The 15,301-nt window shown below is 34.5% G+C and overlaps 1 protein-coding gene across 1 annotated transcript in view; it reads left to right on the forward strand.

Moving 5' to 3' along the window:
* The first annotated feature begins 552 nt into the window (after positions 1–552).
* The window catches only part of LOC113232125 (organic cation transporter-like protein), a 32,965-nt gene continuing 18,216 nt past the window's right edge, over positions 553–15,301 (forward strand). Inside the window, exon 1 of the mRNA XM_026466761.1 lies at positions 553–935. Coding sequence (XP_026322546.1) covers positions 553–935 — 383 coding nt within the window. The remainder of the gene's footprint in view (positions 936–15,301) is intronic.

A 15,301-nucleotide genomic window follows, 5' to 3' on the forward strand; every position in this document is an offset into this window, starting at 1 on the left:
GCGTGCTGATTTTGATTCAATTCGGAATAGAACCGATCGGGTAGTCTCGAAATCAGATGGGTTTCTGAGCGAGAAGATGAACTTGATTCAGACTATATCTTTCTAATTTGTGAGTTAAATCAGCTATTGTTCCGATTAGAAATGTCAAAAGTTTCCGATCGGCCAGTTGTGAACCGCAATTATGCGCCTCGACTCGGAAGAGACGCAGTTTCCGATCGGGAGAGGCAATTTGTACTTTTGTAAAAATCAATCTGTACTGTCCTGAAAGGGGTGAAAGTTTGTATAGAAAAACCAATGAAACTATGAAAATTAGTATAGTAAAGTAAGCTACACGAAGTGCTTATTCTACGCACACGAAGTCGAGGGCACCAGTTGTTTATAAATTATAAGTTACAGATATGACCACATGATGTTGTTGTTACTTCATTATTTTTAAGAAATGGATTGTCTTTACTAAAATGTTCTGTGTGTTTACCTTTGCTAAAACTAGCCTTTCTTTTTTTTCAGCTAGTCAACATCAAACAAAAATAGTATGCAAATTTGAAAACAAAGATGGCGCCCCAAGAGCGAACTCCTTGTTGCGAGGAAGAAGATTCCCGCCAAAACTCAACCATAGACAACAATCTATCAAATATAGACTTGAGCGGCGGATTTATAAATAAAGGATTCGTTAGCGACAGTGTTACCAGTAATGAGAATTTCATAAATTCAGAAAATGATAACAAAAAGAAAAAAGATAAAGAAGCTACCGACTTTGACGACTTGTTGCCATACGTAGGGGAATTTGGGTTATATCAGAAAATATTGTTCCTATTAATGATTCCGTTTGCATTTTTCGTGGCATTTGTTTATTTTTCGCAAATCTTTATGACTATTGTGCCTGAACAACATTGGTGCTGGATTCCGGAGCTGGCGAACTTAACTGTAGAAGAAAGGTAAGTTGTTTAGTTAATTCTTACACCAAGCTTTTGCGATTCAAATTTATATGTTATTTTTCAACATGATTTAAAAACATCTTTTGTACTGTACAGAGGAGTACTATTCCCTATACTATACTATAGTATATAGTCCCATTGTCACCGAGAAGTCAGAATTTGATAAGGAGATCCAACTCAATTTGAATGAAAAAAACTTTTTATTAAATTTCTCCCACTTCTGATGTCCCGATTTTTTTCGTCCCATGCAAAGAATTGATTAACTTACATGAAACTGAGTTAATCAGCACTAAAAAAAATTTGATCAATTTTATTCATTTTTATTGACAAGTCTCAATTGTATTTTATTTTTTTTATATTCTAATTACACAATTATATTTTAATTCAGTTAAAAGATAATCTTACTACTTTATTTGTGTCAGTTTTGTCATCTGTTAACTTATTGTTACCTCTTACAGTAGAAAAACTAAAGCCTCTCTACAAATGTCATATTAAATGTATGGAAGCGTTCAATGTTAAAATTTTGGATAAAAATAAAACTTTAAAAAAGTTATTGATGTCGATTTATTCATTAGGTCACGTACTTTGGATATCAGTTCAAAGCTTTTTGATATCTCTTATATTTGTGGAATAATCGCCTGGGCACACTTAACGATTACACCACGTATAACTTATTATAAGCAAGTGTAATGTAAATATAGGTTTGTTACGGTACTTATTTATTTTTATAATAAACCTTGAACAATGCAAACTTCCGATAAAATTATTGACGTAAGTAATATAATTATTCAAATCAGCTGTAGCAGCAGAATATATTAACCTGTAAGCAACACGACATACGGTCTGTTAGTTTTTTAAAGCATAATTACTATGTACTGTTTCCGTGATGTATTTTGTGTAAAAAAGGAGCAACAAAAACATCTTAAACATATGGTCTCAATCGATTTTTTTACGTAAACAACTCGTGTTGAATGTATAAATAGTCCTAGTGATTATTTGTTTGCGGTTGCGTTTATGCGTTTGTGCGTTTGTCAAATAATGTACGTTTTTAGTGTGTTTATAGATATTTTTTTATAATATCAATTGACGGGACATACAAGTCGTGCGGTAAATGTAACGTGCGGTAAACCACCAGGCGGTAAACGAAACGCCTATCCATAAGAATTACAGTGCTACTCAGGGGCCCTACTATGAGCTTATAAGCAATCAGCCAAATTCCATACAATTCACATGACGTGGTATAACTGAATTGCTTAAATTCGTATCATGACGTACACAAAGTTGAACGGGAATGGCAAGGCAAGATGAGTTAGCAAGAACTAGTTGGCATCTCCCAATAGCGAGATGGAAATACATACTAAATCATATAAAAGAAATAGACAGATGTACTACCCTGGGAGCGTTCAAGAACTATTAACCGATTGTGTTCAAAATGAGATAATTATATTTTTTATTTATTATTATTTAAAATCATAATTTGTCGTAAGACGAAATTACATGTCATGCAATGAATAAGATGAGTTTGTAATTTGATAATATAATTGGAACGTATCTTGTATTCGTACATTTTCATGATTTTCATCGATTAAATAATGCGTTAAAGTCCAATTTGGCGCTACGTAAAAGTTATTTTACGATTTTCGCTAAGTCAGTAAAATTATTAAAATACAATTTAAAAATTGCAATTACATTCATTCTAATAATTTATCAACAATACTCCGTAGATGGGAAACTCGAACTAAACTATTCAAAACGGTTCAATAGTTAATAGTATTTATTTACTCACAATTGGCTATATAGCCTAAAAAGATAACAAATAATTATGAAACTCAAAATATAATAACACTTAAACGTAAAAATGTAACAAAATCTCGACATTTCAAAAAAAGGTAGTCACGGAGTAACTTTCTTTGGATTGCTTATTCTGACAGATAATACCGCCATGTGCATGGCAAATGACACATCGTGATACGATTTTACTATGAAAAAAAGAAAGGAAAGGGAAAGAAGGAAAAGAAAAAAGAAAGGGAAGAAAACGGATTTCGGATGGGGACCGTAAACTGCATGGACAGTGAATTGTTTTTGGGAGCTCATACCGCGAATTTGACAGGCTATCCAACTTACGGGCTTAAGAGGGAGCAGAGGAAAAACTCCTAATCTTCGATTTGATTTTAGAGGGGTATATCCACTTTAAAGTTAAAAATAAAATATTGTATGAGTAACGACACGATATATTCAAGCATAGACATTAATTAGAAACATAAAACAATAAAGTTTCCTCGATAGATAAAAATCACGAAATGACCTCTAATTTTCACATTTTTTCGATTTATCCTGTAGCATTACAAGTTATTAGGACAAAAATTTGATAATTAATTATATTTATGCATGATCGACAACTATCACTACGGATTTTTTAAAATCCCTTTAGTTTTAGAGTTATTTCGCTAAAACGAATTTGGTACTTTTAATGCGCAAAATTCAACATCTCCTGTCGCATGTCACGCGAACTTCAGGTATATATTTGTTTCACAAATTTGGACGGAGCCAACGTCAAAACTTTTTTGGTATGCTTAAATAGGATTGCTATAAGAGCTCACAGTAGGCCCCCAGAGCTTTAAATCGCAAAGATCATAGTCGTCGTTGTAGACATGGCTCTACAACATATCAAAATATTGAATCTCTAGTGACAATGAGAGAAAGAACAAAGGCAAACTCATAATTAAAATAATTCGTTAGCGTCTTCAAATATCTTAATTAAAAGTTTGAATAAAATAAATACATTAGGTTTTTCAAATTATAATAGCGGCATAACTAAGTCTGGAAATAAAATCGTAACTAATTTGTAAGGAAACGGACTGATATCTATAACTGTCAGTCTCTTAGTTTCTTAACGTTGAGCGACATCTAGCCGCCAAAAAAAGAACTTCGGTGCCTACATATGAATATGGTCCACATGAAATTAGTTCACGTAATATCAAATGTATTGATTCGACCGATTTGTAATAAGGTATTAACTACTTCATTACAAAGTATAAAGTAGATAATTCTTTCTCTAAAATGCCACGCGAGAAAATAGCAAAATTGACAAAAAAGTTCCCGAAATCAGAGATAGATGGCACGTTTCACAAAAAAAATAATTTGTGTCCGAGTTTCCAATGCAATAGTTTAATTTAGTCGTGGCTTAACTTCATGCTTTTTTACCATACCAGTATAAAAAATAATTCCCTCTGAACTTTCGTTCATTCAGCTTCTATTAACTCTGTTTGAGGATTCTGTAATTTATTTTGATATAATAATACACCGAACTTAGAATAATAACGCATAGAAACCTAGTCCGCACACGTTAAGTGAGGCAAATTGAAGCGCTCCCAATGGGCCTACACGAGCGGGCGGACCTTCAGTGCTCAAGGTCAACTTGCATCGCGGACAGCTCAAGAATTTTAGCTAAAAATGACGAAATGTGCGGTAAATGAGTGTAAAAATACGTCAGACAAACATAAAATAGATACTAACATCACATTCCACAAGGAAGTAACGCGTTTCAACTTGTATTTTTATATAAATATTCACTAAAACCGAAAATTAACCTACTACTAAAACTAGCCTACATGAATTTGATTTTTGCCTCACATGTGACAGTTCGTTTGATATGAAACTATCATTCCATGCGTTATTATTCTAAGACACCGAATATATTTTATTCAATTAAGTACGTAACACATAACCTCCAAAACTTCAAACCGTCATATCTTTAATACTAGACTTCTCAGAATAGTAAACCCAAAACAAAATTTGTTCAGGAATTTCAAATCAATATTTCCGCATACAAATTATGTCAACATAAATTTATATGGGAGTTTGTCATTATTCTTTGTTTTGTTGTACAATAAAGTATTTACATACATACATACATACATACATACAATTGGCAAAACACGATCGCTGAATGTGTTAAATAGCAGAGTTATAAAATGTCACATAATATACATAATTTGTTTTATTCGTATTGTTTTCATGGCTTAACATGTGATAAAAGCACTTTTGCAATACGATCACATATCTTTATTATACGAGGAATGCGACTATTGTGTACCTAAAATACAACTTTATGTATCGCAATTATCTACCTAAAAATATGATCAGATTCACGGACGATTAAAAACTTCGTCGGTTTGTAAACGCTTGTATCCGGTAGCTGTGGGCAGCCTTCCGGACCGGCGGACCGGACATCCGTTAAACAAATAACTAATGAATCCAAAAGGCGTAATTTCTGTGTTTTGTGTGTCTATGTATTCCCATGGCTTAGACTTTGTACGGCTGACATGGCATTTGTTATCTTTATTTATTTTTATTCAACACACTCTGGCGCAGGGTCGAAGCGTCGCGACGCATGTTTTTCGCTTAAAGCATATTCATCTCTATTTTCCCATTCTTAAGGTACAAATATATGATATGCAAGTATGCTATACGTGTACTTGCATATCATATCATCGTATACAAGTATAGTAAACTATGCTGTGTTCCGGTTTTGAAAGGTAAGGGTGCTAGTGAAATTACAGGCACATGGGACTTGTCAACTTGTCTCAGGGTGATGGCCGCAGTGGCAGTGCCCCTCAGATCTTTGCGATTTAAAGGTCTGAGTGGTGCTGCAACTGTTATGGACAGGCGTGTAGCTTAACATCAAGTGCACGACTTGTTCGTCCCGTTACTTAAGAATATAAAAAAAACACGCGACACGACGCTTTGACTTTGCTCCAGTGTGAGTTGAGTCTAGCGTGATTTACGGGAATCTATTGTAATCAGTCCGTAGACAACATATATTAATGTTTACTGTGCAAAAATTAGTTGTATATTAAAAATAAGTTTTGATTGGTTTGCATGGTGTCACATTTATGGGAACAATATATTTAAAGATCTTTGTAAAACCGTATAGCAAATAAATAAAGATGAATATGAATATAACTTTGAACACTTTATATTCTTTTGAACAATGTGACACATATCGTTAAAATTTCAATGGAAATTGAGACAACAGTGTGTTGTATATAGTTAACAGAAGTTGAGTTCAACGGAACCGGAATTACAATAATAAGGTGGTCGATTAGTTGTGACCTAGAGTTTTGCACGAATTCGTCGACCTTTCACGTTGTCTGACCTCACTTGAGGTCAGTCTCACTCGTGCTGATTTTTAGACAATTGATTATTATTAATATGTATAATAACAGAAAGCATGGCATCCTTTCCAGGGTGAGACGGTACTTCACACTGGAACACCCCCATATATCATATCTAGTTTTGATTATAGTGACTCTATCTACCGACCCTTAGGGTATACGAAAAGGACTCTCTGATTACGAGTTCACGTGTGGCGCTGTGAGTTCGTATTCTGATGTTCAAAGGATTTGGAAGAGGGTCCAAGGGGCCTAGGAGGCCTACCACAACCTCTTAAAACAATATTACTTTAACCTTACATTGACTTTTCGTATTATGACGCGCTTAAAGTAAGCTTATTCGTAATGTTAAAACTATGATGTTTTATCATTGACTTACAAATAAATGGACGACGGGTCTAATACAAAAACCACGAAAAAAATGTCCCAAGTTAACCTATTTAAACGTAGTGACATGTAAAGGAATATGAAAAAGCTAAAACGTTGAATTTAAATTGTAATGTCATCGCAGTACTGTCTAATTTTGCTTGCTTCGCTGTCAGTCGAACAAACGAAGACTAAAGCGTAAATGACGCTCTGTGTACGATTTTAACGCCCTATAAGTTCGGACACTTTTTAGCGCCGACCCGACGTCCATATAATCGTAAGTCAATGTGTTTTATTGTTTTTTATTCACTCAGTTCGTACCATGACGCGACTTTGACATTAAAGTAATATTGCTCTTATGTCAAATTTAGCAATCTCAAAATAGATAGACACGCGGATGCAACGGAAACAATATTTTTTTCAGTTTCATTGTCTTAATATTGATTTGTAATTATTAAAAGTTAAGTTGAACTTATTTATTTACATATATCTCTTCAACATTTTGTTTATTTTTTATTTAATAGCACTTGGGAAATAATTTCTCGTAAAATAAAAATACGCATGTTTATTTCACAAAACTATGACAGCGCCATCTATATGCTCATTGGCGAAACTAACAGTTGACACTAGACTATAGTTCCGAGTTAACAACGTGAATATCAAGACTCAGCTTGTTTTATTTATTTTTCTTCATGAAAATGCGGAATAATAATTGAAAACAACGTAATTTTAATACATTTCATTATTACATACTTATCTTTTCTTGGCAGTTAAAATTCTCTGAATGTAAATAACATTAAGTACTTTAACATTACACTACGATAACACGATCAACATCAAAAAAGAAAGAGATGGCACATATACAGTTAGATACAGTTCATATAGCGTTATTTCTTTACTATTTTCAGTAAGGAATAGACAATATTGGGAAATCATTCGTTCTTTCAGTCATTTTAGCAATAATACATTTCTTGGTAGACAAGTTTGTCATGGTAAGAATTTGATTAATATTGTAAGAAGCTTACTTTAATATACATTGAAATAACATTGTTTTTGGAAATGTTATGAGAAGATAGGACAGACAGAGTATAGGAATAGTCGATTCCTTGTCAATAAAACCCTAAGAAATCAGCGGAAATCTTGCAAGGACCTGAAATATCGCCTACAAGAAGTGAGAATGTTGAGAGTTAGCAAATTGACTGTAAGGAAACTTAGCGAAACAGGTCTACATTCTCAAAGACGTGCTCGAGGTAGTGTTTCATAGAGCATGAAATTAAAATGAGTTTGGTGAGAATGAAATGAGAAATTCTCACTTTTTGTAGATGATTTTTAAGATGTTTGCAAGATTTACATCGATTTTTTAGGGCTTGATAGACTTGGAATCGATCATTCCTATGCTGTGGATACCTTTTCCTTCCAGAACCAGAATCAATCTCTTGGAACCTCTTTCAAATTCTTTGAACCTTAGAATGCGAAATTCCAAGCCGCCGTGTGATATAATGTTTGAAGAGGTTGCAAACTGTTAATATGCCGTGACCAGGATCACGGCATTAAAATAGAATACTTCGGTCCACATAATTTATTTCATCATTCGAAAGAAAAAAGGAAGGCTGTAACAAGAACAGGGCATAAAAAAACAGGTACAGCGATACAAAACACTGCCTATACTTAAATACTAAAAACGTGAGACAGATTTACCCCGAAAGGGCTGAGTTATACAATATTACTAAATTATATTGGTATTAAAATTTGCACGTGTTTGAGGTTGGGAACTGGTAAAAGGATTAAAATTAGACGAGCAGCACTGCTCGCTTCAGCGATTAAGCAGAATGTGACCACGGAACGAAAACAAAGTGAGAAAGACGGGCAACGGGATTAAAGAACGATTCAAAATTTGAAAACAAGTGGCCGGGAACCAGATAAAAGGTGAATAAAAAGGCGGAACGACGATAGAAGGAGGTCGCATCGTCGCACTTTTGTTAAACCTTTCACCTAGAAGAGTGACGACTTTACTAGCCACTACAGTGTTATCCATATCGTAATGAAACTTATTTAAGTGAACACTACTTGCGTAGTACTTGTATTAATCAATAAAACAGTGAAACTAAGAAATATTTACACAACAGACGATAATAAACAGAAAAAATCCCGCGTTTTATTGACAAAATTGGAGAATTTTGTCATAAAATTTGGAATTTAACTTAACATAATGTATTATCATTAAGTGCTCTTAGTTTGGGTTTAAATGATATATGAATTAATGATAAAAAGAACTAATAAATAAAAAATTTTTAAGTTTAATGAAGCTGCTGAATTTCTTTGTGTAACGTCTTTGTTATACGAGTTCTAACAAAAAGCGGTAATACTTAAGTTTTTATTAGCTGGCTTAGACGTAAACTCAATGCCAAAAAAAGTTTACACCTTGGAAATGGTCGATATAACAACGTATTACACTACCCGATTTCAAGGACCCTACGACATGGGCGGCCGTTGTTCCTAATTAGGGCGCCGACTTATTAACTTATGTATAACAGCGCGATATTAAAACAGTTGATTACCGATTATCAAGTAATCGAGTACTTAGTTGATTCGCTAAATCAATAACTGTAGTTATTATTTAGAGCGGGTAACACCGAATGCAGTTGTAAGTGTCAGTTTTTAGGCGGGGAAGAAGTTCGACAGGTCGCCGGTTGTGAGAGTACACTTACAAACACATTGCCTCTAAATTTAACTATTTTGACGTTATTATTCACCGCGGGGCTTAACAAATTTAACTGCCTCCGTGGCCGAACGGTTACCATACCGGACTGCCACGCAGAGGTCCCCGGGTTCGATTCCCGGGCCGGGAGAAATATTTGTATGGCCTACATTTATTTCTCTCGTGAGTTTGGGTGTAATTTGTGGTTGTCTATGTGTGTGTCCATGGCACCCGCGACACAGGGTTTCCCTAGTGCGGGGCTATGTTGAGTGTGTGCGTTATTATTATTATTATTATTATTATTAAATTTATAACGAAGAACGTATAGACCAATTATCAAATAATTCCTGACACAATTAATGACGAGGGAGTTTCCCTCAACGTTTTCCCAAAAAGAAACGTCTTACTCCGACATGTAATAACTCGCCCAAATTAGGAACCCTAATGCTCTGGCCATACAGAGGCAGCCGTGGAAGCCGCGCGTCAGTCATGCGTTTCGGTGTGGCAGGGTTCATTATTATAAACTCGTACATTACAAAAATTCCCGCGCCCGGAACGCTTTAGCGGACGCCTCTGTGTGGCCTGAGCATAATACCCCAACTTTTATTACACCTCACTAAATTAAATTTAGAGTCCTTTGAAATCGGGTAGTGAAATACGCGTTTTAGCTTGACCAATCAAAGAGCATCGTATTTTTTTAAACTGTGTATTCATTTATTTGGATAGCCAAAGGTTCCATCATACAGCCTCTTCATATGTTAGTATTTTTTCTTTATTTTAATAGAAAAGGCTCCAAGCGCCTGGGGGTCTACTCCCGCGTTCTTCGTCCGTCATCCGTCGTGATGCAAATGAAGCTTCATACTTAGCATTGTATTTTGATTACTTATTTGACAGTAATTGTTTTGGACCTTAGACTATTTATTTTTTTCCATCCTCTAAGTTTTGGACGAATGTCAGATGGAGAAATGGAGTAGATCGCCAGTTACTATTTGTTTTTTTTTTAATTTATTTTCCAACACCAAATTGTATACATTTATCGTTCTTAAGTACTGCGATCCGTTTATGTACAGTCATCACATAGCATTATAGCGCATTCTTTTTGATAAACGAAATTAAACATTCAAATAAATTAAGAGTTAAACAAGAAAAATTGTAATTGTTACTTCTAATCATAATGTTTTTAATTTTTTATTACCTTAATTAATTTTTGTATATACTAACAACAATAACTAACAATATATACAGTACTAGAGTATTGTTTGATGAAAAATGTTTTCAACCTGTTTTTACATTGCTTTACATGCTAATATTTTCTGTATAAGGTGTATAGCTTAGAATAATATAACGCATAGAAACCTAGTCCGCACACGCTAAGTGAGGCAAATTGAAGCGCGCCAAAAGGGCCTACACGAGCGGGCGGGCCTTCAGTGCTCAAGGTCAACTTGCACCGCGAACAGCTCCAGAATTTTAGCTAAAAATGACGAAATGTGCGGTAAATGAGTGTAAAAATACGTCAGACAAACATAAAATAGATACTAACATCACATTCCACAAGGAAGTAACGCGTTTCAACTTGTATTTTTATATAAATATTCACTAAAACCGAAAATTAACCTACTACTAAAACTAGCCTACATAAATTTGATTTTTGCCTCACTTGTGACAGTTCGTTTGATATGAAACTATCATTCTATGCGTTATTATTCTAAGGTGTATAGGTAGTGTTTAGCGTATCTGGGAGCATGTAACCCCTTGTTCTTTGTCCATATACATTTATATATTTCGGTTTCTAAGTCGGTAAGTACGATAAACTACGCAAATTAGAAGGTCTCCTTTTTTGTTCCAAGCCATGAATTAGTGTGAAGCTTTCACAAATAGTTAGCATTCTTATTTTATGAAATATACTTAGCACTTTACAGTGACCAAATAATTGTTCTTAGTCATCCTTATACATGTTTTTAATTTTAACAGGTACAATTGTTTTAAGTAGTGTTGTTTGTAAGTTGTATATATTTTCCAAGTAAGTCTTATAGGTACTTCCGTGGCTGTTCAACCCGTACGAGATTACTGAGTCCACCAACGCTAAGTAATGTTCTTAATGTTTTGAATATAACGAAGAACAGAGAATTATTAATATTATTATTATTCATTTCATATGTCATGGAGGGTTGATGAACGCTTACCCCGTTTTTATACTATTAAAATGTAATAGTCAACCGGGACCATGGAACCAGTAAAGGGCCCGAAACGTTGGTTTGTTTGAAAAACATAGGTACGCGATTTAAATCCGGAAAAATAGTGTCATTTCCTATGTGTAACAATCGCGAAAACCTAAGAACTCGATATTAAATTGTCATGGTAAAAGAAGTATCGTAATATGCCCATCGTAAACTCGTCGCATACCCATTTTTTTACATATAAATTTAAACTAAAACTTAATTAGTGTAAAAACTGTAGCTGCAAAAACTCGTCATTTTTTTTTCTCGTATAATTAATGATAACTTTTATGACAATTCATAAAAATCTCCACAATATAATCTTTTAACAACGTATACTAATTAAAGTAAAAATAACACCAAATCTATGTTTGTTTGTAACAAATGAGCGGATTTTTTTTTTCATTAATCTTTAATTTTTTACGACTGTGTAGGTAATTTTGGCTTGGATACAAGTCCTTTGAGCCAAGTCTTCGTTTAATTATGTTTCTGTAAATATGGCCGCCACAAAGAGGATAGGCAATTTGAGGTGGCGTGCTTGAATTGACTCAGGATGCCTTAGATCGGGCCGATACGGGTATTTTAGTTCGAGATTCGCATTATTTCGCGTTTTAATCGTCGATTAAGGCACAATAGCACTATCCTATTCCACTTTAAACTAGATTTCACAAAATAATTGAAAGTCAAAATAAAAACGACACTTTTCCATCCAAAAGGCCCAGAGCGAATCCCTTATATTACTTCATCACCTGCATTTGGTAGAGGTGAGGCATATCGATAAAAATTTTCGACAATTTAATGTATAAATTTAGGGCGCGGTAAAACCGAGTATCATAGTTGTCTGTTTTATTATTCATTATAATACAAAACAGTTTATACAATATTAATACTTGATCGAATTCGTTCATAGATAGATAGATAGATATACATCGTTCAGGATAAGTCAGAAAAATAAAACTTTATAAGAGAGAACTTGCTTCAAAAATCAAATACACTAAAAACCAATCGACTTTACTTCGTACCTTTTCAAATGTCACATTGAACACTCTTAATCAAAGGCTGTATGGTGTCAAATGTTTGCCTTTTCCTTTACGAAAAGAATGGAAAAAAACAACTTATAATCAAAGCTAGGACTTTTATTTTGTTAAATGTAAATGCGCTTTTGACCTCCATCTCACCTGATGGAAAGTAACGATGAGGTCGACGTTGGAGCATGCACACCTAAATATTGTCTGTTCACTCTCGCCTCGAAAAGGTCCAAATTATAACTTTCAGGGAATTCCACTCCATAGCCGTTCGCCATATAAATGTGGAAGCGTAATGCTTCGGGCGAATCTTTATATCCACAAAGAAGCCAAGTCCCCCGGTGATGCAAAAGGGAACATATAAATAACTTCGCACATGATAACTAACATAGTATTATCTCCAAAATTGCGTCATATTATGTTTTGTCTCAAAATGTATGTCATTCGCATACGATTTAATTTTAAAGTTCCAGGACAACACTTGTTGCAAGCTCGCAATTTTTGAGATAATATATACTAGGTTAGACATTGACTTACAATTATATGGGCGTCGGGTCCGCGCTAAAAAGTGTCCGAACTTATAGGGCGTTAAAATCGTATACAGAGCGTCATTCACGCTTTAGTCTTCGTTTGTTCGACTGACAGCGAAGCAAGCAAAATTAGACAGTACTGCGATGACATTACAATTTAAATTCAACGTTTTAGCTTTTTCATATTCCTTTACATGTCACAACGTTTAAATAGGTCGACTTGGGACATTTTTTTCGTGGTTTTTGTATTAGACCCGTCGTCCATTTATTTGTAAGTCAATGAGGTTAGATGTCATGTGCGACATATGAAGAGGATGTAGGTAAAACCTTTGCCTAACCAAATAGACCAAATAGACGGGTGAAAATTAAAATTAAATAATCTCAGTATAGAGTACTAAAAAAACCGACCTCAAAAGTACGTGGAATTACGTCTATTTGCTAAGTTTTATTGAAATATCCCCTAGTTCGCCACTATACAGGACTTGACACTGGAGATAATAAAAATAGGTTCTCACTACGACACTACACAAAGTATATTGAGAGAAAAACGCATTGAATTGGAGATTTATTTAGATTGTATAAAGCACAAGTTCGATCCTGTATGGAGTACTGCTGCCACCTTTGGGACGGCTCTGCCCAATACCAGTTAGCTGCCTTGGACTCGGTGGAGCGTAAAGCAAAGAGACTTATTAACAATAATCCTCTTGTGGAGTCGAAGCTCCAAAATCTCGATCATCGCAGAAAAGTAGCCTGCTTGTCGGTTTTCTATCGGATACATTTCGGGGAGTGTGCGCAGGAACTTTTCAATTTGGTTCCGCCCTCACCGTTCCTCCTTCGGTCGACTAGAAGGTCCGGAGCACTCCATTCTTATGTCGTTGATATTCCACCTATTCGCACTAAGCGCTTTGCCTCCTCCTTCCTGATGCGTACGGCAAAGGAATGGAATGCTCTACCGGCATCTGTATTTCCCGAAAAGTACAATTTGGGGCTATTCAAGGCTAGAGTGAATAGGCATTTTTTAGGCAAACGCGTCCCATCGTCGGTCACATCGTCGCTTAACATCAGGTGAGATTGTGGCCAAGCGTGTGTCTATTATATATTTAAAAAAAAAAAAAAAAAGATATAGCAAAATCAACCATTAAAGTAATTGCTCCTAAATTGAAGTTAGGCGCTATTTATAAAAATGAATCTTCACGCATGAACAGCCACCCTTCGAGGTGGATGATTTTCTTCAAAATAAAATGGGACCACTATGGAAGTACCCCCTTTCCAACAAAAAAAGAATCATGAAAATCGGTTCACAAATACCGGAGTTATCGCGTAACATACATACAAAAAAAACATACAGTCGAATTGAAAACCTCCTCCTTTATTGAAGTCGTTTAAAAAGACCCTCTTTTGCAGACGTCAGAATAAATCGTATCAGGGCTTGAGCTCTTAGAGCAATCATATTTAAGCCTGTAAGTTGGATTGCCTGTCAAATTCGTACTACGAGCTCACAAAAACAATTCGCTATCCATGCAGTTTACGTTCCTCATTCGAAATCCGTTCACCTTTTCTTTCCTAGCAAAATCGTATCATGGCGTGCCGTTTGCCATGCAAATCTGTAAAAATAAGCAATTCAAAAAAAGTTACTCCGTGACTACGTTTTTTAGATTTTGTTACATTTTTAAGAAATTTCGTTTAAGTTTTATTATATTTTCAGTTTCATAATTCTTTGTTATCTTTTTAGGCTATATAGCCAATTGTCAATAAATAAATACTGTTAACTATTGAGCGTTTTTTGAAAATTTTAGTTTGAGTTTCTAATCTTTAAAGTATTGTTGATAAATTATTGGCATGAATGTTATTGCAATTTTTAAATGGAGTTTTAATCATTTTAATAATTTTATTGACCGAAAATCGTAAAATAACTTTATAAGTAGTGCCAAATTTGACTATAATGCAATCAATAAAAATGTACGAATACAAGATACGTTCCAATTATGTTATCAAATTACAAACTCACCTTATTAATTTCAGTGATAATGACTAAACGTGACATGTAGTTTTGTCGTACGACAAATTGTAAAGTACAATTGAAAAGTTGCCGATATTACAAAACAACGTAATTAGCATTATTAATAATAAAATTAATAAAAAAAATATAATTATTCCCATTTTGAACACAATCGGTTAATAGTGCATAAACGCTCCCAGGATAGTGCATCTGTCTATTTCTTTCATATGATTTAGTATGTAGTTTCATCTCGCTCTTGTTAGAGGTCAGCTAGCCAGCCTGAGACAATAATTAACGTTTAAAAAGTAAAATTCATCATCCTGTCATGCCATTCCCGTTCCACTTTGTGTAAGGTCAT

Source organism: Hyposmocoma kahamanoa, unplaced genomic scaffold (genome assembly GCF_003589595.1).
Source record: "Hyposmocoma kahamanoa isolate Upper Pololo Valley unplaced genomic scaffold, ASM358959v1 67, whole genome shotgun sequence".
Lineage (NCBI taxonomy): Eukaryota > Metazoa > Arthropoda > Insecta > Lepidoptera > Cosmopterigidae > Hyposmocoma > Hyposmocoma kahamanoa.